The 25,581-nt window shown below is 45.2% G+C and overlaps 1 protein-coding gene across 1 annotated transcript in view; it reads left to right on the forward strand.

Moving 5' to 3' along the window:
• Window positions 1–5,294: 5,294 nt before the first annotated feature.
• The window catches only part of LOC139390812 (uncharacterized), a 30,198-nt gene continuing 9,911 nt past the window's right edge, over window positions 5,295–25,581 (forward strand). The window contains exons 1-4 of the mRNA XM_071138215.1: window positions 5,295–5,502; window positions 10,560–12,264; window positions 17,623–17,917; window positions 23,426–23,643. Of these exons, the coding sequence (XP_070994316.1) occupies window positions 10,750–12,264; window positions 17,623–17,917; window positions 23,426–23,643 (2,028 nt within the window). The 5' untranslated portion in view covers window positions 5,295–5,502; window positions 10,560–10,749. The remainder of the gene's footprint in view (window positions 5,503–10,559; window positions 12,265–17,622; window positions 17,918–23,425; window positions 23,644–25,581) is intronic.

A 25,581-nucleotide genomic window follows, 5' to 3' on the forward strand; every position in this document is an offset into this window, starting at 1 on the left:
TCACATCCCTCTCTCTCCTCTTCCTCTCTTTCTTCTCACCTCCCTCTCTCTCATCTTCCTCTCTCTTTTCTCACCTCCCTCTCTCTCATCTTCCTCTCTCTTCTCACCTCCTCTATCCCTCATCTTCCTCTCTCTCTTCTCACCTCCCTCTCCCTCATCTTCCTCTCTCTCTTCTCACGTCCCTCTCCCTCATCTTCCTCTCTCTCTTCTCACCTCCCTCTCTCTCCTCTTCCTTTCTCTCTTCTCACCTCCCTCTCTCTCATCTTCCTCTCTCTCTTCTCACCTCCCTCTCTCTCATCTTCCTCTCTCTCTTCTCACCTCCGTCTCCCTCATCTTCCTCTCTCTCTTCTCACCTCCGTCTCCCTCATCTTCCTCTCTCTCTTCTCACCTCCGTCTCCCTCATCTTCCTCTCTCTTTTCTCACGTCCCTCTCTCTCATCTTCCTCTCTCTCTTCTCACCCACGTCTCCCTCATCTTCCTCTCTCTCTTCTCACGTCCCTCTCTCTCCTCTTCCTTTCTTTCTTCTCACCTCCCTCTCTCTCATCTTCCTCCCTCTCTTCTCACCTCCCTCTCCCTCTATCTCTCTCTTCTCACCTCCCTCTCCCTCTCTCTCCTCTCTCTCTCCTCTCTCTCTCTCTCCTCTAGGTAAGGTAGATAGCAGAGCCTGGCCCTCTCCACCCACTGTCAACACTACATAAACTCTCTCATTAAACATTCCTCCCACTCTAAACGTGATGTTGTATGGGGTATGATGCGAGTATGTGCAGACAATATGCAAAGCTTCTGAAACTCCTCTCAGCATTGTTTTTAAGCAAATAAGAAATAACAGTTGTGTCAGTGGGTTAGGTTTAGCAGTGGTGTGTGTGTGTGTGTGTGTGTGTGTGTGTGTGTGTGTGTGTGTGTGTGTGTGTGTGTGTGTGTGTGTGTGTGTGTGTGTGTGTGTGTGTGTGTGTGTGTGTGTGTGTGTGTGTGTGTGTGTGTGTGTATGTGTGTAAGTGTGTGTGTGTGTGTGTTTTCTGGGGCTGTGATGGTGCCATAAGTGAGCAGTTAGGACAGGGAAAGAATGTAGATCTGGTCTACATCACAAATGGCAACCTATATAGTGCATTACCTTTGGGTTCTGGTCAAAAGTAGTGCACCTGGTCAAAAGTAATGCACTAAATAGGGAATAGGGAGCCAATTGGGATGCAGGCCTGCTCTGAGGGAATGTGAGGAATGTCAGTGTAATTTTATCCAACCCTCCTCTACTACTAGCCAGACCGTGTGTGTTGAACATTAGCCTTGTCGAGATTACAACACAAATCATTAACAAGCTTAAATCACCAATATCCCTTTAACCAATCTGCCAATAGTCTACATGACTGTTATCGGCATTCCAAGAAGGACATTAGCAAGTCTAAACAAGTCCTCCTCATGTGCTTCTTGAAACATATTTCAGCACAAATGTTCACGTGTAAATGCCATAGCAAGTGTGAACAAACAGTAGGACACTCAAATTAGCTAGCTATGGTATGTGAATCATGTTCCCAGGCTTTTATAGACAATCATATCATAACATACAGCATCTGACCCTCTTATCGTCCTGCCCTTGCTCTCTCTTCTTTTCATTCACTGTTTCCCCTTGGTGACAAATACTGCTGAAATAATTACAACTGTTTGTAGCTAAACTCAGTCCTGTGTGTGTGTGTGTGTGTGTGTGTGTGTGTGTGTGTGTGTGTGTGTGTGTGTGTGTGTGTGTGTGTGTGTGTGTGTGTGTGTGTGTGTGTGTGTGTGTGTGTGTGTGTGTGTGTGTGTGTGTGTGTAATCTCTATCTATCTATGTCACAGGAAGCACAGGAAGACGGCAATTGTTCAGAAATTGAGAAGCCTATGACATCACTGCTAAGAGCAGTAGCTATATTCACACACAGTTCTAACACTCTAAGATCAGTAGCTATATTCACACACAGTTCTAACACTCTAAGATCAGTAGCTATATTCACACACAGTTCTAACACTCTAAGATCAGTAGCTATATTCACACACAGTTCTAACACTCTAAGATCAGTAGCTATGTTCACACACAGTTATATACATATTATATTACATATCTCCTCTCTCCATCTCTCTCTCTCTCTCTCTCTCTCTCTCTTGTTCTCCATCCCTCTCTCTCTTGCTCTCCATCTCTCTCTCTCTCTCTCTCTCTCTCTCTCCACCCCTCTTATAATGAATCTAATCACTTGTTGAATTGTTTAAAGTGTGTCTCTGTATGTAGTCTGTGTAATTTACTATATATGTGTTTGTCTATGTGTAATGTGTCTGGATTGAGTAGGTCTGAGCTAGACTGAGAAGCCTGAGATGACGACCACAGTAGAGACAGAGAGCTTTAGGCCAGGATCAGGACGTGTGTGTTGTGACTGACTGGAGGGGACAGCATGCATGTAAGCTGCATGGCTTCTGTGAGAAAAGGAGGCATGGGGCAGACACAGAGAGGGCTCTTGCTGGCTCAGACAGAGATGTTCCTAACCATAAACATGAAGCAGGGTTATGAATGAGGGACTCAAAGAGAAAGAGGATGATCAGACATTACAATACTTTAAATTGCTGCCATTAAGTGTGTATAAGATACTGACTGATCTGTAGGACCTTCATTTGATCCAGTTTGTTACAGCAGGAAAATAATCCTGCAGCAACAGGAAATATGGATTATAATTGATTATTGGACATTTGTGTAGGAGTTGATACATTTTTCGTAAGGGAAAATCAAGTCTGAAATTTCAAAGTCGAAATTACAAACTTCAGAAGCCTTTTTAAACCTCAAATACACTACACAAGTTTTACATGTCCTGCAGGAACACCTGCAACAGGACGATCAAATTAAGATCCTACATCTGTACAGTCTTCAGGTTATTATTATGAAGGCTGTCAGGTTATCATGTAAAGATAATGGTACTTTTCTTTAAAAGTATTTTCAAGTTATTTGACCGTATTATAAAGATGGCATGACTCTTATTATATAACGGTCGTTCCACAGTCCTGCATCTGTGTTTCAGCCCACGGCCCAGCCCACGGTAGACCAGCCCACGGTAGCCCAGCCCACGGCAGCCCAGCCCACGGTAGCCCACGGCAGCTCAGCCAACGGCAGCCCAGCCCACGGCAGCCCAGCTCACGGCCCAGCCCACGGCAGCCCAGCCAACGGCCCCGCCTACGGCAGCCCAGCCCACGGCAGCCCAGCCCACGGCAGCCCAGCCCACGGCAGCCCAGCCCACGGCAGCCCAGCCCGCGGCAGCCCAGCCCACAGCAGCCCAGCCCACGGTAGCCCAGCCCACGGCAGCCCAGCCCACGGCAGCCCAGCCCACGGCAGCCCAGCCCACGGCAGCCCAGCCCACGGTAGCCCAGCCCACGGCAGCCCAGCCCACGGCCCAGCCCACGGCAGCCCAGCCAACGGCCCCGCCTACGGCAGCCCAGCCCACGGCAGCCCAGCCCACGGCAGCCCAGCCCACGGCAGCCCAACCCACGGCAGCCCAGCCCACGGCAGCCCAACCCACGGCCCAGCCCAGCCCACGGCAGCCCAGCCCACGGCCCAGCACATGGCAGCCCAGCCCACGGCAGCCCAGCCCACGGCAGCCCAGCCCACGGCAGCCCAGCCCACGGCTGCCCAGCCCACGGCTGCCCAGCCCACGGTAGCCCAGCCCACGGTAGCCCAGCCCACGGTAGCCCCGCCACGGCAGCCCAGCCCACGGTAGCCCAGCCCACGGTAGCCCCACCACGGCAGCCCAGCCACGGCAGCCCAGAGGATGATGACAGTAGATAATGAGTTACAGAGGAAGAGGATGATGACAGTAGAGTATGAGTTACAGAGGAAGAGGATGATGACTGTAGAGTATAGGTTACAGAGGAAGAGGATGATGACAGTAGAGTATGAGTTACAGAGGAAGATGATGATGACTGTAGAGTATGAGTTACAGAGGAAGAGGATGATGACAGTAGAGTATGAATTACAGAGGAAGAGGATGATGACTGTAGAGTATGAGTTACAGAGGAAGAGGATGATGACAGTAGAGTATGAGTTACAGAGGAAGAGGATGATGACTGTAGAGTATGAGTTACAGAGGAAGAGGATGATGACAGTAGAGTATGAATTACAGAGGAAGAGGATGATGACTGTAGAGTATGAGTTACAGAGGAAGAGGATGATGATAGTAGAGTATGAGTTACAGAGGAAGAGGATGATGACTGTAGAGTATGAGTTACAGAGGAAGAGGATGATGACTGTAGAGTATGAGTTACAGAGGAAGAGGATGATGACTGTAGAGTATGAGTTTCAGAGGAAGAGGATGTTGACTGTAGAGTATGAGTTACAGAGGAAGAGGATGAAGACTGTAGAGTATGAGTTACAGAGGAAGAGGATGGAGGATATATCAGACACTTACAAAACAGTGAGGTTCTTCAGGACCACTCTAAGGGGCCTTTGGTCCACAGGAGGGCGGACACACACACACACACAGACAGACTGTTACATACATTCAGACAGGCTTCCTGCCATTGTCAGCCAAATAGTCCAGTCCCCCCCCCCCCCCCCCTGCTGTAAGATCCACTGCTTCCTGTGTAGAAGGGAGAACGCCATGTGATGACAATGGGCCAGAAAGAGGACAGAGAGGAAACGTTTAAATTTAGTCCCCTGCCCTACCATCTCCTCTTTCACAGCTAAAAGACTCTGAAGCTGTTTAGATTCTGTCAATTCAGTTTCCCCTGTGTGCTCTGTCCCATTGTGTCCTTTCAATAGAAGGATTTTCACATTCAAAGCAATTCCTGAAAGCGGGTCCAGCCAATGAAACCACTGTTCAGTCAATCACATCTTTTCACTGACATGTTTAACTTGAACCATTATATCGCTAAGGTTATTGGGCTACTTAAATGAACTAGCGGGCAGTTTACTAATTATAATTCAACAGAAACTGATATACAGTATATTTTTAGGAAACTAGGTCTATCAAGGTAATTTGTTTCAATACATCTATTGTGTGTGTGTGTGTGTGTGTGTGTGTGTGTGTGTGTGTGTGTGTGTGTGTGTGTGTGTGTGTGTGTGTGTGTGTGTGTGTGTGTGTGTGTGTGTGTGTGTGTGTGTGTGAGCATGCGAGTGCGTGTGTGTTTTGCGCTCTGGCTGCTGATCATATGTTGCCGGTCCCTCTATCCACTGTCTGCGTAAGAGCGTTTTGTCATCTGACTGTCGGCGTCTGCTGCTTGAGTTTAAAGGGCAAGAGTGTTCATCATTCTCTATGCTCAGAGAGAAAACTTTGAACATTTCAGAGTTTTGAGGAGGATTTCTAGAACCCAAGGAGTTTAGCCCACGTCAAAAGACTTCGCCTGAAAACTCGCCACAGCATAATTTCCGCGTTACTCATGGATATAAAAAGTTTACCAGGTGGGAAGTCAACCGCTGTTTTTGCATCCGATTTACTGTAATTGAAAGATGACGTTTTGTCCAGAATTATTGAGGAGTTTCAGCTCTTGAAAGCCGATTGGTTAAGTAACAACAATTTTCTAAACGCATGTTCCGTAACGTTTCTTGCTTGTTACGTCTGTTATCGTCAATAAATTGCCATAGAGGCTATAAACAGATTCTTGTTAAATGGATCGGTTAAATTACTTAGATGAGAAAACAATAATTTTCCGAACTGTTCTAGCCGATTCTTACCGTTGCCTATCCTAATTTATTAATCAACTATGCACTTCAGTTTACTTTGACGTTTCTGCAGGCCAATTTAAAACAATAAATAAACATAACGTGAGGCAGATTTTTCATATTTAGAATGTCTTGTTGGCTTATATTTTTTTCTTCTCCATTTAATGAATATTTGATAACAGCCTATTTTAATCCAAGTAATATTGAATAAATTACACCTGTTCTAGTTTATAGAGTATATAGGCCTATATGTAATTATAGTATCATTTATATAGAATAGTATCATTTATATAGAATAGTATCATTTATATAGAATAGTATAATTTATATAGAATAGTATCATTTTAAATCATATTATTATAAAACTATATATATATAGTACAGTTGACACATTCTTGGACTATTGTTTAACTTCTAGTGAAGGATACGTCTTAGATTAGTTTATAAAACTGAATCTAACTACACCTCTTAGTTTATAATACCCTATCTAACTACACCTCTTAGTTTATAATACCCTATCTAACTACACCTCTTAGTTTATAATACTGTATCTAACTACGTGATGTTTATTTATTTCGTTTAACCTTTTTTTAACAAGTCAGTGAAAAACAAATTATTATTTCAATGACGGCCTACTCTATCTAACTACATGATGTAACCATTCCTCCTAGATTAGTTTATAATACTGTATCTAACTACATGATGTAACCATACGTCCTAGATTAGTTTATAATACTGTATCTAACTACATGATGTAACCATTCCTCCTAGATTAGTTTATAATACTGTATCTAACTACATGAAGCCATACCTCCTAGATTAGTTTATAATACTGTATCTGACTACATGTATGCCTAACTACTCTTGTGGGATGGATCTGTAGGTTCACATAACGTAGGCTAATAGGGCATAGTCCTGTCTCAAATGACATGGACTAGTATAGTGCATTAATATGTGGAACAGAGAGTGAATGGAGGCTGGAAGCTCTCAGTCATCCTCCTCAGATGAAGGGGATATGTCATGTGATATCAACACACACGCACACACACACACACGCACGCATGCACGCATGCACGCACGCACGCACGCACGCACACACACACACACGCGCACACACACGCACACACAAACACACAAACGCATGCAAAAACACACAAACGTTGCTGCTGCACACACACATCACCACCACCTCCATAGAGCTCGGTTTCCACGGCAACGCAGGATCCTGGTGTATGTGTGTTCGTGTGCCGCTGTCTTCTGTATAATTACTTGGGCTAATGTGGCTCGCGGGGGTATAGAGGGGTATGGGGGTGGGGGTTTAAATAATGCTGACTCACTTTAAGGGGACCACTGTACAGCACACAAGATGAAAGACTCCCTTGTTTCAAGTCAACCTACATTAGCTCATCTCAAATACTGAACATTGTTTGCTAGTTATGTATGCATGTATAGAATGTTCCATGTAAGACCATGTACGTTACTATGTTATGTGTTATAAGACCATGTACTACAATGTTAGTTCATGTGTTACACGTTATGAAAGATAGGGTCTTCTCCCAAGTGGCACCCTATTGCCTATATAGGCCACTGCTGTTGGGCCCTGGTCACAAGTGGTGCACTGTGGGAAATAGGCTGCCATTGAGGATGCATCCATAGCTTCTTGAACTCCACTCTTTATGCACCAGTCTTACACAAACAGCAATCAGCAATCTGTACTGTATTTCCACTGTATCTGTACTGTATTTCCACTGTATCTGTACTGTATTTCCACTGTATCTGTACTGTATTTCCACTGTATTTCCAATGTATCTGTATCTGTACTGTATTTCCACTGTATCTGTATCTGTACTGTATTTCCACTGTATTTCCACTGTATCTGTATCTGTACTGTATTTCCACTCTATCTGTACTGTATTTCCACTGTATCTGTACTGTGTCTGTATCTGTACCTGTGTCTGTATCTGTACTGTGTCTGTGTCTGTATCTGTACCTGTGTCTGTATCTGTACCTGTGTCTGTATCTGTATCTGTATCTGTATCTGTATCTGTATCTGTACTGTATCTGTATCTGTATCTGTACTGTATCTGTACTGTATCTGTACCATATCTGTATCTGTACTGTATCTGTATCTGTACTGTATCTGTATCTGTATCTGTACTGTATCTGTACTGTGTCTGTATCTGTATCTATACTGTATCTGTATCTGTACTGTATCTGTATCTGTATCTGTACTGTATCTGTACTGTGTCTGTATCTGTATCTATACTGTATCTGTATCTGTACTGTATCTGCATCTGTATCTGTACTGTATATGCATCTGTACTGTATCTGTACCATATCTGTATATGTATCGTATCTGTATCTGTATCATTATCTGTACTGTATCTGTATCTGTATCTGGATCTGTATCTGTACCGTATCTGTATATGTACTGTATCTGTATCTGTATCTGTATCTGTATCTGTATCTGTACCGTATCTGTATCTGTACTGTATCTGTATCTGTATCGTATCTGTATCGTATCTGTATCTGTATCTGTATCTGTACTGTATCTGTATCTGTATCTGTATCTGAACTGTATCTGTATCTGTACTGTATCTGTACCATATCTGTATATGTATCGTATCTGCATCTGTATCATTATCTGTACTGTATCTGTATCTGTATCTAGATCTGTATCTGTACCGTATCTGTATATGTACTGTATCTGTATCTGTATCTGTATCTGTATCTGTATCTGTACCGTATCTGTATCTGTACTGTATCTGTATCTGTATCGTATCTGTATCGTATCTGTATCTGTATCTGTATCTGTACTGTATCTGTATCTGTATCTGTATCTGTACTGTATCTGTATCTGTATCTGTATCTGTATCTGTATCTGTATCTGAACTGTATCTGTATCTGTATCTGTACCGTATCTGTATCTGTACTGTATCTGTATCTGTATCTGCATCTGTATCTATACTGTATCTGTATCTGTATCTGTACTGTATCTGTATCTGTATCTGTATCTGTACTGTATCTGTATCTGTATCTGTACCTGTGTCTGTATCTGTATCTGTATCTGTATCTGTACTGTATCTGTATCTGTATCTGTACTGTATCTGTATCTGTATCTGTATCTGTATCTGTATCTGTACTGTATCTGTATCTGTACTGTATCTGTACTGTAGTTGTACCATATCTGTATCTGTACTGTATCTGTATCTGTACTGTATCTGTATCTGTATCTGTACTGTATCTGTACTGTGTCTGTATCTGTATCTGTACTGTATCTGTATCTGTACTGTATCTGCATCTGTATCTGTACTGTATATGTATCTGTACTGTATCTGTACCATATCTGTATATGTATCGTATCTGTATCTGTATCTGTATCTGTACTGTATCTGTATCTGTATCTGTATCTGTATCTGTACCGTATCTGTATATGTACTGTATCTGTATCTGTATCTGTATCTGTATCTGTATCTGTACCGTATCTGTATCTGTACTGTATCTGTATCTGTATCTGTATCGTATCTGTATCGTATCTGTATCTGTATCTGTATCTGTACTGTATCTGTATCTGTACTGTATCTGTATCTGTATCTGTACCGTATCTGTATCTGTACTGTATCTGTATCTGTATCTGCATCTGTATCTATACTGTATCTGTATCTGTGTCTGTACTGTATCTGTATCTGTATCTGTATCTGTATCTGTATCTATACTGTATCTGTATCTGTATCTGTACTGTATCTCTATCTGTACTGTATCTGTATCTGTATCTGTATCTGCATCTGTACCGTATCTGTATCTGTACTGTATCTGTATATGTATCTGTATCTGTATCTGTATCTATACTGTATCTGTATCTGTATCTGTACTGTATCTGTATCTGTATCTGTATCTGTACTGTATCTGTACCTGTATCTGTATCTGTATCGTATCTGTATCTGTACTGTTTCTGTACTGTATGTGATGTATCTGATGTGTGGCCAGGTCTGTATGACATATTATGAATAAAGACTTTGTTTGGTTGAACTCATGCAAAGTCTCCAAACTTTTTACAATAGCACCGTTTTTCTTATTGCACACAAGATATAAATACAGTGTTCTTATTGCCCCTCAGATATAAATACAGGGTTCTTATTGCCCCTCAGATATAAATACAGGGTTCTTATGGCACCTCAGATATAAATACAGTGTTTTTATTGCCCCTCTAAGATAAATACAGGGTTCGTATTGCCCCTGAGATATAAATACAGGGTTCTTATTGCCCCTCAGAGATAAATACAGGGTTCTTATTGCCCCTCAGAGATAAATACAGGGTTCTTATTGCCCCTCAGAGATAAATACAGGGTTCTTATTGCCCCTCTAAGATAAATACATGGTTCATATTGCCCCTGAGATATAAATACAGGGTTCTTATTGCCCCTCAGAGATAAATACAGGGTTCTTATTGCCCCTCAGAGATAAATACAGGGTTCTTATTGCCCCTCAGAGATAAATACAGGGTTCTTATTGCCCCTCTAAGATAAATACATGGTTCATATTGCCCCTGAGATATAAATACAGGGTTCTTATTGCCCCTCAGAGATAAATACAGGGTTCTTATTGCCCCTCAGAGATAAATACAGGGTTCTTATTGCCCCTCAGATATAAATACAGGGTTCTTATTGCCCCTCAGAGATAAATACAGGGTTCTTATTGCACCTCAGAGATAAATACAGGGTTCTTATTGCACCTCAGAGATAAATACAGGGTTCTTATTGCCCCTCAGAGATAAATACAGGGTTCTTATTGCACCTCAGAGATAAATACAGGGTTCTTTCATTGATTTGAATTGAATTGTGTGTGTGAGTATAAGAGAGTTCACAAATTGTTGTGTTGTGTGTTTTGTCTCTCCAGGTGTGTGTGGGAGTGAAAGAGATGGTGCGGTTCGGAGCCGATAGCTGACGGAGCCAATAGCTGACGGAGCTGATAGCTGACGGAGCTGATAGCCGACGGAGCTGATAACTGACAGAGCCGATAGCTGACGGAGCCGATAGCCGACGGAGCTGATAACTGACAGAGCTGTAGTAGGATGAGATGAGAGAGGATGGAACACATGGACAGCCCCGCCTCCCACAGCAACGACCCCAACGGGTTCGTCAATAAAGTCTTCAACGTGTCTCTGGATGTGCAGAATGAAACTGGCACCGTATCTATCCAGGAGACTGGGAAGGGAGAGGGTCATGGAGAAGGTCCGGGGCCAGGCCAAGCCCAGAGAGAGTGGCAGGAGGCTGGGGATAGACAGGCAGACACCCAGGCACCCCCTCAGACACCTGGAAAGGAGCGCCCGGAGGTCAACCGTAGAACAAGAGCGACTGGGGGCATCTGGAAGATCTTGACCCGGCGTAGAGTGGCCTCAGAGCTGGATAACAGAAGACCTCACTCCATGATCCTCCCTGGAGAGGAGGCCTTCATCCCTAAACTGTCCTTCGCTGACAAGGTCCGCTCCATCAAGAAGCTCCGCTCTCCGGGTGTCTTCAAGGGGAGGGTGGGGAAGATGTCTGGGTCCAGCACTAAGTTCAGAGATGGAGAGATGGAGGACGACTCATTCTGCCGGGACTTCCTCCCCTCGCCCGGCCTGCACCCCTGTAGGAGCACACTCCGCCACCGTGCAAAGAGGCATTCGTATGCCGGACACACCGCCGAGTTCGACTGCTCATTTGAGGACATTGATCTGACAGCTACCCTGGACAGACACCATCTTCACTCACTAGTGGAGCCTCCTACACAGAACGGCTCTAAGCCCACAGAGAGAATCTCCTACTCCAAGAGACCTCAGGTCCAGGCGCAGGCTCAGGCCAACCACTCCTCTAACTGTAACAGTACCTCAGCAGGAGTGTGTGAGGAGCAGAGTGTGAGGGGCAGCCCCAAGGTCCAGCTGGGTGGGAAGAGATCTAAGAGAGCTGACGTGTGGAGTTACCTGAGGAGGATCTCTGTCCTGGGGAAGGGGAACCCGGCCTACTCAGAGAGGAGTTTTGACTCAGAGCTCCACACACTGGACAAGACCATGGACTCTGACTACGGCTCGGTGGACTTCGAGAGCGTCAGGGACTTTCAACCAGTGGCTCCAAAGCACTCTGACAGCAAAGGCGGACATTTTGGGGGTCTGATTAAGTTCTTCAGCAACGTTGCAGAGACGGCTAGAAAATGGCGGACGTCTTCGCGCTCCTTCTCTCCTCCAGAGGAGGGAGGGGAGCGGTCGCTGCTGGGCTCCCCCAGAGCAGGGCAGCATCTGGGGGACTACGTCCAGAGTGTGTCCCTGACCCTCCGCAGTGAGGACCACCCAGAATGTCCCCCAACACCCGCCTCACCCCTGACCCCTCACCCCCCTCGCTCCCCTGCCTGTGACCCTGCCTCACCCCCTCCTCTAATAGGCAGACGGTCTCCTCAGGTGATGCTGAAGGCATGGAGGGTGAGTCCGGACTCACCAAGCGTTGACGGCCTGGTGTGTGTGACCTCATTGGAGACGGACAGACAGATGGACAGACAGACAGAGAGACAGACGGACAGACAGACGGACAGACAGACAGAGAGACAGACGCGGCACACGTCTGTAGCCACAGTAGAGAATCACGAGCCACACTCAAGGCTGGAGAGAGAGACTCAGAAAGAGAGAGAGACAGAGGTAGACAGAGATCCCTTAGAATGTCTGTCTACAGTGGAAGAGAGAGAAAGCGAGGGAGGGGAGGGAGGAGAGGGACACTCAGGAAATTACCTGGATTCCAAGGATGCTCTAACTGTCTCAGAGCAGACACACCTTCCAAACGGCCAATCAGAGTTACGGGAAGGAGAGATCGTAGCCACTAGGGAACCAGCAGGAAACTGCCACCTAGAAGTATTTAAGGTGAGTATGTTGATGATAAACATGAAAACTGTTGTATGTTCAAAATCCCTTATCTAAAAAACTTGTAAACTTCTGGCAAACAATTCTGGGAAACTTGTGGCGAACATGAATATGCAAATGAGATCCGGTTTTTGGTTACTGTGTGTTAACAACGTTGAAATGTTGTATCTTCATAAACCCAATCACATATAACTTTAAATTAACTTTAAATTAACTTTCTTCTCACAGGGAGAACTAAACATGCTAAATATACTAATCAAATCAAATCAAATCAAATCAAATTTTATTTGTCACATACACATGGTTAGCAGATGTTAATGCGAGTGTAGCGAAATGCTTGTGCTTCTAGTTCCGACAATGCAGTAATAACCAACAAGTAATCTAACTAACAATTCCAAAACTACTGTCTTGTACACAGTGTAAGGGGATAAAGAATATGTACATAAGGATATATGAATGAGTGATGGTACAGAGCAGCATAGGCAAGATACAGTAGATGGTATCGAGTACAGTATATACATATGAGATGAGTATGTAAACAAAGTGGCATAGTTAAAGTGGCTAGTGATACATGTATTACATAAGGATACAGTCGGTGATATAGAGTACAGTATATACGTATGAATATGAGATGAATAATGTAGGGTAAGTAACATTATATAAGGTAGCATTGTTTAAAGTGGCTAGTGATATATTTACATCATTTCCCATCAATTCCCATTATTAAAGTGGCTGGAGTTGAGTCAGTGTCAGTGTGTTGGCAGCAGCCACTCAATGTTAGTGGTGGCTGTTTAACAGTCTGATGGCCTTGAGATAGAAGCTGTTTTTCAGTCTCTCGGTCCCAGCTTTGATGCACCTGTACTGACCTCGCCTTCTGGATGATAGCGGGGTGAACAGGCAGTGGCTCGGGTGGTTGATGTCCTTGATGATCTTTATGGCCTTCCTGTAGTTTGCCCCCGGTGATGCGTTGTGCAGACCTCACTACCCTCTGGAGAGCCTTACGGTTGAGGGCGGAGCAGTTGCCGAACCAGGCGGTGATACAGCCCGCCAGGATGCTCTCGATTGTGCAACATGTATTCAATATCTTAAAATATACAAATAAATCCAAATTTGCTAATGAAGAAACGAGCAAAGACGGGATCTTTCCCAAATAAAGAGTTTATTTAATATGTTTATGTAGCTACAATGTGAACACTATGGAGATGTTTAAAGGGGCACTACAGAATTTACATGAGCCGAGTGATAATTCAGCAAATGCTTTCAACCAATGGATGTTTAAAAGATAATTAACAAAATGTAGATAATTAAGACAACAACAACTAAATCAAGCCCAGTTCACAACTATTGCCTTTTTGAGTGAACTTTGGAGATGACGGTCTATGGAAGTCATTCGTCCAAAGCTTGTTGAATGCATGAACTGAAACAATCAGAAAACACAAAACAAAATCAACATTAGCATACTGAAAACATTTTAGATTTTAGTATCTTAAAAGGTAGATTCAGCGGCTGGACCCAGCGGGTTTGGCTTTGGAAAAACTGGGTCAGCTGTTACAAAGTTGCCTTTGTGGCTATGCATGTTGCTATGCATGTTACTATGCATGTTGCTGTGCGTGTTGCTATGCGTGTTGCTACGTGTGTTTCTACGCGTGTTGCTATGCGTGTGGCTATGCATGTTGCTATGCATGTTACTATGCGTGTTGCTATGCGTGTTGCTATGCGTGCTGCTATGCGTGTTGCTATGCGTGTTTCTATGCATGTTGCTATGCATGTTGCTATGCGTGTTTCTATGCATGTTGCTATGCGTGTTTCTATGCATGTTGCTATGCGTATTTCTATGCATGTTGCGATGCTTCTCACTGAAACTGGCCTTCTATATATTTTTCAGCAGGGAAACAACGTTTCTGCCTTGTATAAATGCTTTATAAACAAACGATGTAGTTAGCATAAACTGGGACTTAGGCCTACTAAATCTATGTTTTAATGTGTGGCCAACTGTTCCTAGAGAGCCACAGTATACAAGATGTTTCTTAAACTAGTTATGATATTCCATCCAGACTGGGGACTTCATCATTGTCTACTAGTTGTCTCTTCTTCCTGAATCCTGAATGCTTGACCTGGTGCACATGTTTCCTCAGTTTGATTGAAAGCCTCAATCTGTCATTTTGCCCTGTAACTGATTACTTCTAGAAAGAGAGAAGGAAAAACACACGTGAACAAGATGCGCTAGCCAATAGTTTAAAACAACGAAATATCTAATTGTTAGAAAGGATGACTGTATGGGCTACATTTATGAGAACAATACCTCATATTGTTGTTATCTTAGCTGGTGTGCTTGCTAAAATACTATTGAACAGTGACACTAGCATATTGAAATGCGTATTGGTAATAAAGACAGCAACGTATTCAACAGAAAATACAGTATAAGTGTTTAGGTAAATCCTTAGTTAGCTAGCTATCACATTAATTGTGCAAAAATATGATAGCTAACGTTAGCTAGCTAGCTAAGCGCTAGCCAAGTGTTAGCCAGTCAATGGCACTGACAGATTGAAACTGGTATCAATAGAATGTGTTCACTCTATTCCCATTTGGAAAGAAGTAGAGGGTGTTCAACCAACATGAGTTGAGGTGCAACCTAAAAATCTGTAAACATCATTGGACAGGAAAAGGTGCAAAGCTCGCTCACCATAAACAAATCTTAGTTTTATTAGTCAAGTTTGAAATATTGACGTTTTGGCCTTTAATGGCCTTCTTCAGCATAATCACTTAGGAAATGGGAAAGTTCACATAGGGCATGGGGAAGACAATTAGGGACAAAGCTCTCTTCAGCTGGTGGTGCTAATGAGAGAGTGTGTGGTAACCGTACAGGTTGGTGGTCAGGGTGTGGGGTACTATGGTCAATGTCTCCACCTAGTGATGAAATCCAAAACTGAAACCAGTAAAAAAGCAATCGAAAAGTGAGAAGCTTTTTTCAATAACAGGGCTAAAAAAAAAAAAAAAAAACATCAACAGCTAAGGCAAAGAGGTCTAATTACTGGTTTGGTAAGCTTCCTCCATGTGTAAACAAGAAGTACAAATGGGGGGGGGGGGGGGGGGGGGGGGTTCCCTGGATCAACAAATCGGTTTTTGTCAACAAACACAACACGTCAAATCAAATCCAATCAAATGTATGTATATAGCCCTTCATACATCAGCTGATATCTCAAAGTGCTGTACAGAAACCCAGCCTAAAACCCCAAAACAGCAAGCAATGCAGGTGTAGAAGCACGGTGGCTAGGAAAAACTCCCTAGAAAGGCCAAAACCTAGGAAGAAACCTAGAGAGGAACCAGGCTATGAGGGGTGGCCAGTCCTCTTCTGGCTGTGTCGGGTGGAGATTATAACAGAACATGGCCAAGATGTTCAAATATTCATAAATGACCAGCATGGTCAAATAATAATAATCACAGTAGTTGTCGAGTGTGCAGCAAGTCAGCACCTCAGGAGTAAATGTCAGTTGGCTTTTCATAGCCGATCCTTCAGAGTATCTCTACCACTCCTGCTGTCTCTAGAGTGTTGAAAACAGCAGGTCTGGGATAGGTAGCACGTCCGGTGAACAGGTCAGGATTCCACAGCCACAGGCAGAACAGTTGAAACTGGAGCAGCAGCACGGACAGGTGGACTGGGGACAGCAAGGAGTCGTCAGGTAGTCCTGAGGCATGGTCCTAGGGCTCAGGTCCTCAGAGAGAGAGAAAGAAAGAGAGAAAGAGAGAATTAGAGAGAGCATACTTAAATTCACACAGGACACCAGATAAGACAGGAGAAGTACTCCAGATATAACAAACTGACCCTAGCCCCCCGACACATAAACTACTGCAGCATAAATACTGGAGGCCGAGACAGGAGGGGTCAGGAGACACTGTGGCCCCATCCGATGATACCCCCGGACAAGGCCAAACAGGAAGGATATAACCCCACCCACTTTGCCAAAGCACAGCCCCCACACCACTAGAGGGATATCTTCAACCACCAACTTACCATCCTGAGACAAGGTCGAGTATAGCCCACAAAGATCTCCGCCACCGCACAACCCAGGGGGGGCGCCAACTCAGACAGGACAACATCGTTTGTTTTTACTGACTTGTTCAATTCCAAAATAAAATAACTCTTATCATTCTATCCCATAATACATTCCATTGCTAACTAGCCATCAATTAGTTAATGTCATTTTAATATGTATTATCAAGTTTATTAATAAGTTAGATACTCACCGGACAACTTTTGTAGGTAGCTAGCTTGGTTTTAATTTTCCAACAAATTGTTCTAATCACCTTGATTGCTCATCAACAGTTACTTGTCTTGGAATTCATGTGTTCACTCGAAACGGCTTCCGTTAAACATGATTGCCACTACTGGCAATAAATATTTTGGCCACAGGTTTGCCACAGATTCAAATAGAATCTTGAGAGACTTGTCTGCCAGAAAGGAGCTCTAGTGAACTGTTTACCACTAGTGGAAATACATATGACTGTTGCCAAAGGTTTGCCGCAGATTCATCACAAGTGACAAACGTTTGCAAACTTCTGGCAACATTTTGCGACACTCTATTTTGTCTGCAGCAAATTTGCCACAAACACTTTTATAAGTGACTGCAAATACATCCGTTCAGCTGATAAGGAATTCAAATAGTTGTAAATTCCTTGTAATCTGTGCCTGGTAATGATTACATTATGTGTTATTGTAAGTCATCGCCTCATTTTAATCAGTCCCATCAAATCAATAATTCCTTTTACGTCATTAACAGATCCTGTGATCATGTAACTATTACATAACTATTACATGACAACATTGTCTCATTGTTAACCATGTTAACCTTTTTAACCTTCGTCATTCTTTTGCTTTTGAAAAACTACAGCAATCATCTAAATACTTCACGTAAGTCTCACAGAGGGTGTGTCTGTTACAGAGGCAGAGGGTGTGTCTGTTACTGAGGCAGAGGGTGTGTCTGTTACTGAGGCAGAGGGTGTGTCTGTTACTGAGGCAGAGGGTGTGTCTGTTACTGAGGCAGAGGGTGTCTGTTGCAGAGGGTGTGTCTGTTACAGAGGCAGAGGGTGTGTCTGTTACTGAGCCAGAGTGTGTCTGTTACAGAGGCAGAGGGTGTGTCTGTTACTGAAGCAGAGGGTGTGTCTGTTACTGAGGCAGAGGGTGTGTCTGTTACAGAGGCAGAGGGTGTGTCTGTTACAGAGGCAGAGGGTGTGTCTGTTACTGAGGCAGAGGGTGTGTATGTTACAGAGGCAGAGGGTGTGTCTGTTACTGAGGCAGAGGATGTGTCTGTTACAGAGGCAGAGGGTGTGTCTGTTACAGAGGCAGAGGGTGTGTCTGTTACAGAGGCAGAGGGTGTGTCTGTTACAGAGGCAGAGGGTGTGTCTGTTACTGAGGCAGAGGGTGTCTGTTACAGAGGCAGAGGGTGTGTCTGTTACAGAGGCAGAGGGTGTGTCTGTTACTGAGGCAGAGGGTGTCTGTTACTGAGGCAGAGGGTGTCTGTTACTGAGGCAGAGGGTGTGTCTGTTACTGAGGCAGAGGGTGTCTGTTACAGAGGCAGAGGGTGTGTCTGTTACAGAGGCAGAGTGTGTGTCTGTTACTGAGCCAGAGTGTGTCTGTTACAGAGGCAGAGGGTGTGTCTGTTACTGAGGCAGAGGGTGTGTCTGTTACTGAGGCAGAGGGTGTGTCTGTTACAGAGGCAGAGGGTGTGTCTGTTACAGAGGCAGAGGGTGTGTATTTTACTGAGGCAGAGGATGTGTCTGTTACAGAGGCAGAGGGTGTGTCTGTTACAGAGGCAGAGGGTGTGTCTGTTACTGAGGCAGAGGGTGTGTCTGTTACAGAGGCAGAGGGTGTGTCTGTTACTGAGGCAGAGGGTGTGTCTGTTACAGAGGCAGAGGGTGTGTCTGTTACTGAGGCAGAGGGTGTGTCTGTTACAGAGGCAGAGGGTGTGTCTGTTACTGAGGCAGAGGGTGTGTCTGTTACTGAGGCAGAGGGTGTGTCTGTTACAGAGGCAGAGGGTGTCTGTTACAGAGTCAGATGGTGTGTCTGTTACTGAGGCAGAGGGTGTGTCTGTTACTGAGGCAGAGGGTGTGTCTGTTACTGAGGCAGAGGGTGTGTCTGTTACTGAGGCAGAGGGTGTGTCTGTTACTGAGGCAGAGGGTGTGTCTGTTACTGAGGCAGAGGGTGTGTCTGTTACTGAGGCAGAGGGTGTCTGTTACTGAGGCAGAGGGTGTGTCTGTTACAGAGGCAGAGGGTGTGTCTGTTACTGAGGCAGAGGGTGTGTCTGTTACTGAGGCAGAGGGTGTGTCTGTTACTGAGGCAGAGGGTGTGTCTGTTACTGAGGCAGAGGGTGTGTCTGTTACTGAGGCAGAGGGTGTGTCTGTTACTGAGGCAGAGGGTGTGTCTGTTACTGAGGCAGAGGGTGTCTGTTACTGAGGCAGAGGGTGTGTCTGTTACTGAGGCAGAGGGTGTGTCTGTTACAGAGGCAGAGGGTGTCTGTTACTGAGGGTGTGTCTGTTACTGAGGCAGAGGGTGTGCCTGTTACAGAGGGTGTGTCTGTTACTGAGGCAGAGGGTGTGTCTGTTACTGAGGCAGAGGGTGTGTCTGTTACTGAGGCACAGGGTGTCTGTTACTGAGGCAGAGGGTGTGTCTGTTACTGAGGCAGAGGGTGTGTCTGTTACAGAGGCAGAGGGTGTCTGTTACTGAGGGTGTGTCTGTTACTGAGGCAGAGGGTGTGTCTGTTACAGAGGGTGTGTCTGTTACTGAGGCAGAGGGTGTGTCTGTTACAGAGGCAGAGGGTGTGTCTGTTACAGAGGGTGTGTCTGTTACTGAGGCAGAGGGTGTCTGTTACTGAGGCAGAGGGTGTGTCTGTTACTGAGGCAGAGGGTGTGTCTGTTACTGAGGCAGAGGGTGTGTCTGTTACAGAGGCAGAGGGTGTGTCTGTTACAGAGGGTGTCTGTTACAGAGGCAGAGGGTGTCTGTTACTGAGGCAGAGGGTGTGTCTGTTACTGAGGCAGAGGGTGTGTCTGTTACAGAGGGTGTCTGTTACAGAGGCAGAGGGTGTCTGTTACTGAGGCAGAGGGTGTGTCTGTTACTGAGGCAGAGGGTGTGTCTGTTACAGAGGGTGTCTGTTACAGAGGCAGAGGGTGTCTGTTACTGAGGCAGAGGGTGTGTCTGTTACTGAGGCAGAGGGTGTGTCTGTTACAGAGGGTGTCTGTTACAGAGGCAGAGGGTGTGTCTGTTACAGAGGCAGAGGGTATGTCTGTTACAGAGGCAGAGGGTGTGTCTGTTACAGAGGCAGAGGGTGTGTCTGTTACAGAGGCAGAGGGTGTGTCTGTTACAGAGGGTGTGTCTGTTACAGAGGGTGTGTCTGTTACAGAGGGTGTATTGTGGGTATTCTTTTGCCCCATCTGTTGGCCAGAAGAGGAAGTAGAGTCAGATGTTTCTGTGTGGAGAGTGTAGAGTCAGATGTTTCTGTGTGGAGAGTGTTCGTTAGACAACAGTAGTCTGTCTTTCCTGCCCCTTCCTGTCTCCTCCACACAGAAACACACCAGGAAATCTGGTCCTAAAAAACATAGGAATCTACTTCTGAAAGTCCAGTCCTCACGGCTCCCTTAGACATACCAGATATGTATTCTATTCAAACCCATTCCCCATGGCTCCCTTAGACATTCCAGATATGTATTCTATTCAAACCCAGTCCTCACGGCTCCCTTAGACATTCCAGATATGTATTCTATTCAAACCCAGTCCTCATGGCTCCCTTAGACATTCCAGATATGTATTCTATTCAAACCCAGTCCTCACGGCTCCCTTAGACATTCCAGATATGTATTCTATTCAAACCCATTCCTCACGGCTCCCTTAGACATTCCAGATATGTATTCTATTCAAACCCATTCCTCACGGCTCCCTTAGACATTCCAGATATGTATTCTATTCAAACCCAGTCCTCACGGCTCCCTTAGACATTCCAGATATGTATTCTATTCAAACCCATTCCCCATGGCTCCCTTAGACATTCCAGATATGTATTCTATTCAAACCCAGTCCTCACAGCTCCCTTAGACATTCCAGATATGTATTCTAATCAAACCCAGTCCCCATGGCTCCCTTAGACATTCCAGATATGTATTATATTCAAACCCAGTCCTCATGGCTCCCTTAGACATTCCAGATATGTATTCTATTCAAACCCATTCCTCACGGCTCCCTTAGACATTCCAGATATGTATTCTATTCAAACCCATTCCTCACGGCTCCCTTAGACATTCCAGATATGTATTCTATTCAAACCCAGTCCTCACGGCTCCCTTAGACATTCCAGATATGTATTCTATTCAAACCCATTCCCCATGGCTCCCTTATACATTCCAGATATGTATTCTATTCAAACCCAGTCCTCACGGCTCCCTTAGACATACCAGATATGTATTCTAATCAAACCCAGTCCTCACGGCTCCCTTAGACATTCCAGATATGTATTCTAATCAAACCCAGTCCCCATGGCTCCCTTAGACATTCCAGATATGTATTCTATTCAAACCCATTCCTCACGGCTCCCTTAGACATTCCAGATATGTATTCTATTCAAACCCATTCCTCACGGCTCCCTTAGACATTCCAGATATGTATTCTATTCAAACCCATTCCTCACGGCTCCCTTAGACATTCCAGATATGTATTCTATTCAAACCCATTCCTCACGGCTCCCTTAGACATTCCAGATATGTATTCTATTCAAAACCAGTCCTCACGGCTCCCTTAGACATTCCAGATATGTATTCTATTCAAACCCATTCCCCATGGCTCCCTTAGACATTCCAGATATGTATTCTATTCAAACCCATTCCTCACGGCTCCCTTAGACATTCCAGATATGTATTCTATTCAAACCCAGTCCTCACGGCTCCCTTAGACATTCCAGATATGTATTCTATTCAAACCCAGTCCCCATGGCTCCCTTAGACATTCCAGATATGTATTCTATTCAAACCCATTCCTCACGGCTCCCTTAGACATTCCAGATATGTATTCTATTCAAACCCATTCCTCACGGCTCCCTTAGACATTCCAGATATGTATTCTATTCAAACCCATTCCTCACGGCTCCCTTAGACATTCCAGATATGTATTCTATTCAAACCCATTCCCCATGGCTCCCTTAGACATTCCAGATATGTATTCTATTCAAACCCAGTCCTCACGGCTCCCTTAGACATTCCAGATATGTATTCTATTCAAACCCAGTCCCCATGGCTCCCTTAGACATTCCAGATATGTATTCTATTCAAACCCAGTCCTCACGGCTCCCTTAGACATTCCAGATATGTATTCTATTCAAACCCATTCCTCACGGCTCCCTTAGACATTCCAGATATGTATTCTATTCAAACCCATTCCTCGCGGCTCCCTTAGACATTCCAGATATGTATTCTATTCAAACCCATTCCCCATGGCTCCCTTAGACATTCCAGATATGTATTCTATTCAAACCCATTCCTCGCGGCTCCCTTAGACATTCCAGATATGTATTCTATTCAAACCCATTCCCCATGGCTCCCTTAGACATTCCAGATATGTATTCTATTCAAACCCATTCCTCACGGCTCCCTTAGACATTCCAGAAATGTATTCTATTCAAACCCAGTCCTCACGGCTCCCTTAGACATTCCAGATATGTATTCTATTCAAACCCATTCCTCACGGCTCCCTTAGACATTCCAGATATGTATTCTATTCAAACCCAGTCCTCATGGCTCCCTTAGACATTCCAGATATGTATTCTATTCAAACCCATTCCCCATGGCTCCCTTAGACATTCCAGATATGTATTCTATTCAAACCCAGTCCTCACGGCTCCCTTAGACATTCCAGATATGTATTCTATTCAAACCCAGTCCTCACGGCTCCCTTAGACATTCCAGATATGTATTCTATTCAAACCCATTCCTCACGGCTCCCTTAGACATTCCAGATATGTATTCTATTCAAACCCATTCCCCATGGCTCCCTTAGACATTCCAGATATGTAATTCTATTCCAGCTCCAGAGCACCTGGCTCAGCTGGTCAACTCATTTTCCAGTCGTCCGTTAGTAAAATCAGGAGTTGTAGTGCAAATATGTGCAACGGAAAACAGTGTGTGTGTGTGTGTGTGTGTGAGACTGCCCACACTCTAACTGCAGCTACACACACGCCTCCCTCCCTCCACACCGTGTTCAGATTACTCATCTGATCTCCCCTCTGGTCTCTCTCTCACAGCAAGTCAGGACATGTCAGTCCCTCCTGTACTGCACTGGGCTTGGTCTAACAGTGGATTCTCCTGTAGAGTAATACTGGGCTTGGTGTAACAGTGAATTCTCCTGTAGAGTAATACTGGGCTTGGTCTAACAGTGGATTCTCCTGTAGAGTAATACTGGGCTTTGTCTAACAGTGGATTCTCCTGTAGAGTAATACTGGGCTTGGTCTAACAGTGGATTCTCCTGTAGAGTAATACTGGGCTTGGTCTAACAGTGGATTCTCCTGTAGAGTAATACTGGGCTTGGTCTAACAGTGGATTCTCCTGTGGAGTAATACTGGGCTTGGTCTAACAGTGGATTCTCCTCTAAAGAAAATAAAATGGAAACTAACTATGGAAATCAGGGTTGTGAATGGAGTTAGATGGAAATGTTTTATATAACCAGATTGATGGATTGATTGATTGCTCAATTGATGGATTTATTGATTAATTAATTGATTGATTGATTAGGGAGCTCTATCAGGCAGTGTTTTGAAGAGACCCAAGTCAGTCCAGTCCTGTTCTTGTCCAGTGAAGACCCCTGACCCTCCCAAGCCCCCCCACCCTCGCCCCCGTCCCTCCTCAGCCCTGGTCGACCTCCGAGTCTGCAGTCCCTTCCCAGAGGGCTGTGTGTTTGCCGTTACCCAGCAGGCCAAGGGGGGCTCTCTGTGCCGGCACAGACGCAGGCCTGGTCCCATGATGCACCTCTCTCCGGGGCAGAGACGGACAGGCGGTCTGGCCAGGCCTTGCTCTGTCATAGAGCCCTCCGTTACCATGGAGATACACCCTGGGCAGAGTCACAGAGTAAGACCTCACACACACACACACACACACACACACACACACACACACACACACACACACACACACACACACACACACACACACACACACACACACACACACACACACACACACTATCCCACTGCTGAGAGAATGAAAGTGGGAGTGTGTGTGGAGACTGACCAGTAGTCTCTGCCAACTTTCAGTTAAATATAGGCTGTAGTCCTAATGAATCAACCATACCACGCACTGTATTTATACACTCCTACTCTACAATAATGCTGCACCCTATGGCCCATTTCCTATGGCCTTTCCTTTAGCTGCTCTTCCTCTGCTCTCTCTCTCTGTCTCCCTGTCTCTGTCTGTCTCTCTCTCTCTCTCTCTCTACTCTCTCTCTCTCTCTCTCTCTCTCTCTCTCTGTCTCCCTGTCTCTGTCTGTCTCTCTCTCTCTACTCTCTCTCTCTCTCTCTCTCTCTCTCTGTCTCCCTGTCTCTGTCTGTCTCGCTCTCTCTCTCTCTACTCTCTCTCTCTCTCTCTCTCTCTCTGTCTCCCTGTCTCTGTCTGTCTCTCTCTCTCTCTCTCTCTCTACTCTCTCTCTCTCTCTCTCTCTCTCTCTCTCTCTCTCTCTCTCTCTCTCTCTCTGTCTTCCTGTCTCTGTCTGTCTCTCTCTCTCTCTCTCTCTCTCTCTACTCTCTCTCTCTCCCTCTTTCTCTCTCTGTCTCCCTGTCTCTATCTGTCTCTCTCTCTCTCTCTCTCTACTCTCTCTCTCTCTCTCTCTCTCTCTCTCTGTCTCCCTGTCTCTGTCTGTCTCTCTCTCTCTACTCTCTCTCTCTCTCTCTCTCTCTCTCTCTCTGTCTCCCTGTCTCTGTCTGTCTCTCTCTCTCTACTCTCTCTCTCTCTCTCTCTCTCTCTCTCTCTGTCTCCCTGTCTCTGTTTCTCTCTCTCTCTCTCTCTCTCTCTCTCTCTCTGTCTCCCTGTCTCTGTCTGTCTGTCTCTCTGTCTCTCTCTCTCTCTCTCTCTCTACTCTCACTTTCTCACTTTCACTCTTCCTCTGTCCGTGGCCAATTTTCTGCATCACCGCTACATTCTGTCCATTCATTATTCCCTCATTATAATAACTCACCCTCTGAACTTTTCACCTGGAGACTCATTCACCTGACTGGTAGGAATGATTCATACTGTATCACCTGACTGGTAGGAATGATTCATATTATATCACCTGACTGGCAGGAATTATTCATATTGTATCACCTGACTGGTAGGAATGATTCATATTGTATCACCTGACTGGTAGGAATGATTCATATCACAAGGTTGTCTGATACATCAGAACCAATGCACCAGAATATACTGTGGGGTTTAAATGTTCTATACTGAGAAGAAAAGAAGATGTATTGCTGGGGGTCATACATACTGTATGTGAGAGACGTTGGGTGTGTGTTTGTGCTTGCTTGCGCGCGTGTGTGTGTGTGCGTGTGTGCTTGCGTAACTGTCCAGTGTGTTCCAGGTCCTGTCTCGTCCCCTGGGGGCATCACCTTTAGAGCCCCCCCTCAGAGTGTCTCTTCAGAGGTGTCACTCCCTCCCTCTCCCCCCCAGCACCCTCACCACTCTGGCCCTGTTCCCGGGACACACAGGTACTACATGTGTGTGTGTGTGTGTGTGTGTGTGTGGGGGGGGGGGGGTTGCCTGCCTGTGTCAGTGTTTGCATGTTGGTGTATGCATGCTTGTGTGTGTGTGGCGGTTGAACTGTTTGTGTGTCTGTCCCCTACAGCAGACTCCCAGTCATCCTCAGTGTGTCTTGGTGATGGAGAGGCTGGCAGCTGCAGGAGGAGACTGCTCAGAACAGGCTCTGGTCCACTACAAGTCAACATCGTGAGTCACTGCCCACCATATCCTGTAATGTCACTATATTAGCCTGTTAGCATGTTAGCATGCTAGCATGTTAGCCTGTTAGCCTGT

The sequence above is a fragment of the Oncorhynchus clarkii genome, chromosome 31, assembly GCF_045791955.1.
Source record: "Oncorhynchus clarkii lewisi isolate Uvic-CL-2024 chromosome 31, UVic_Ocla_1.0, whole genome shotgun sequence".
In the NCBI taxonomy this organism is placed as follows: domain Eukaryota; kingdom Metazoa; phylum Chordata; class Actinopteri; order Salmoniformes; family Salmonidae; genus Oncorhynchus; species Oncorhynchus clarkii.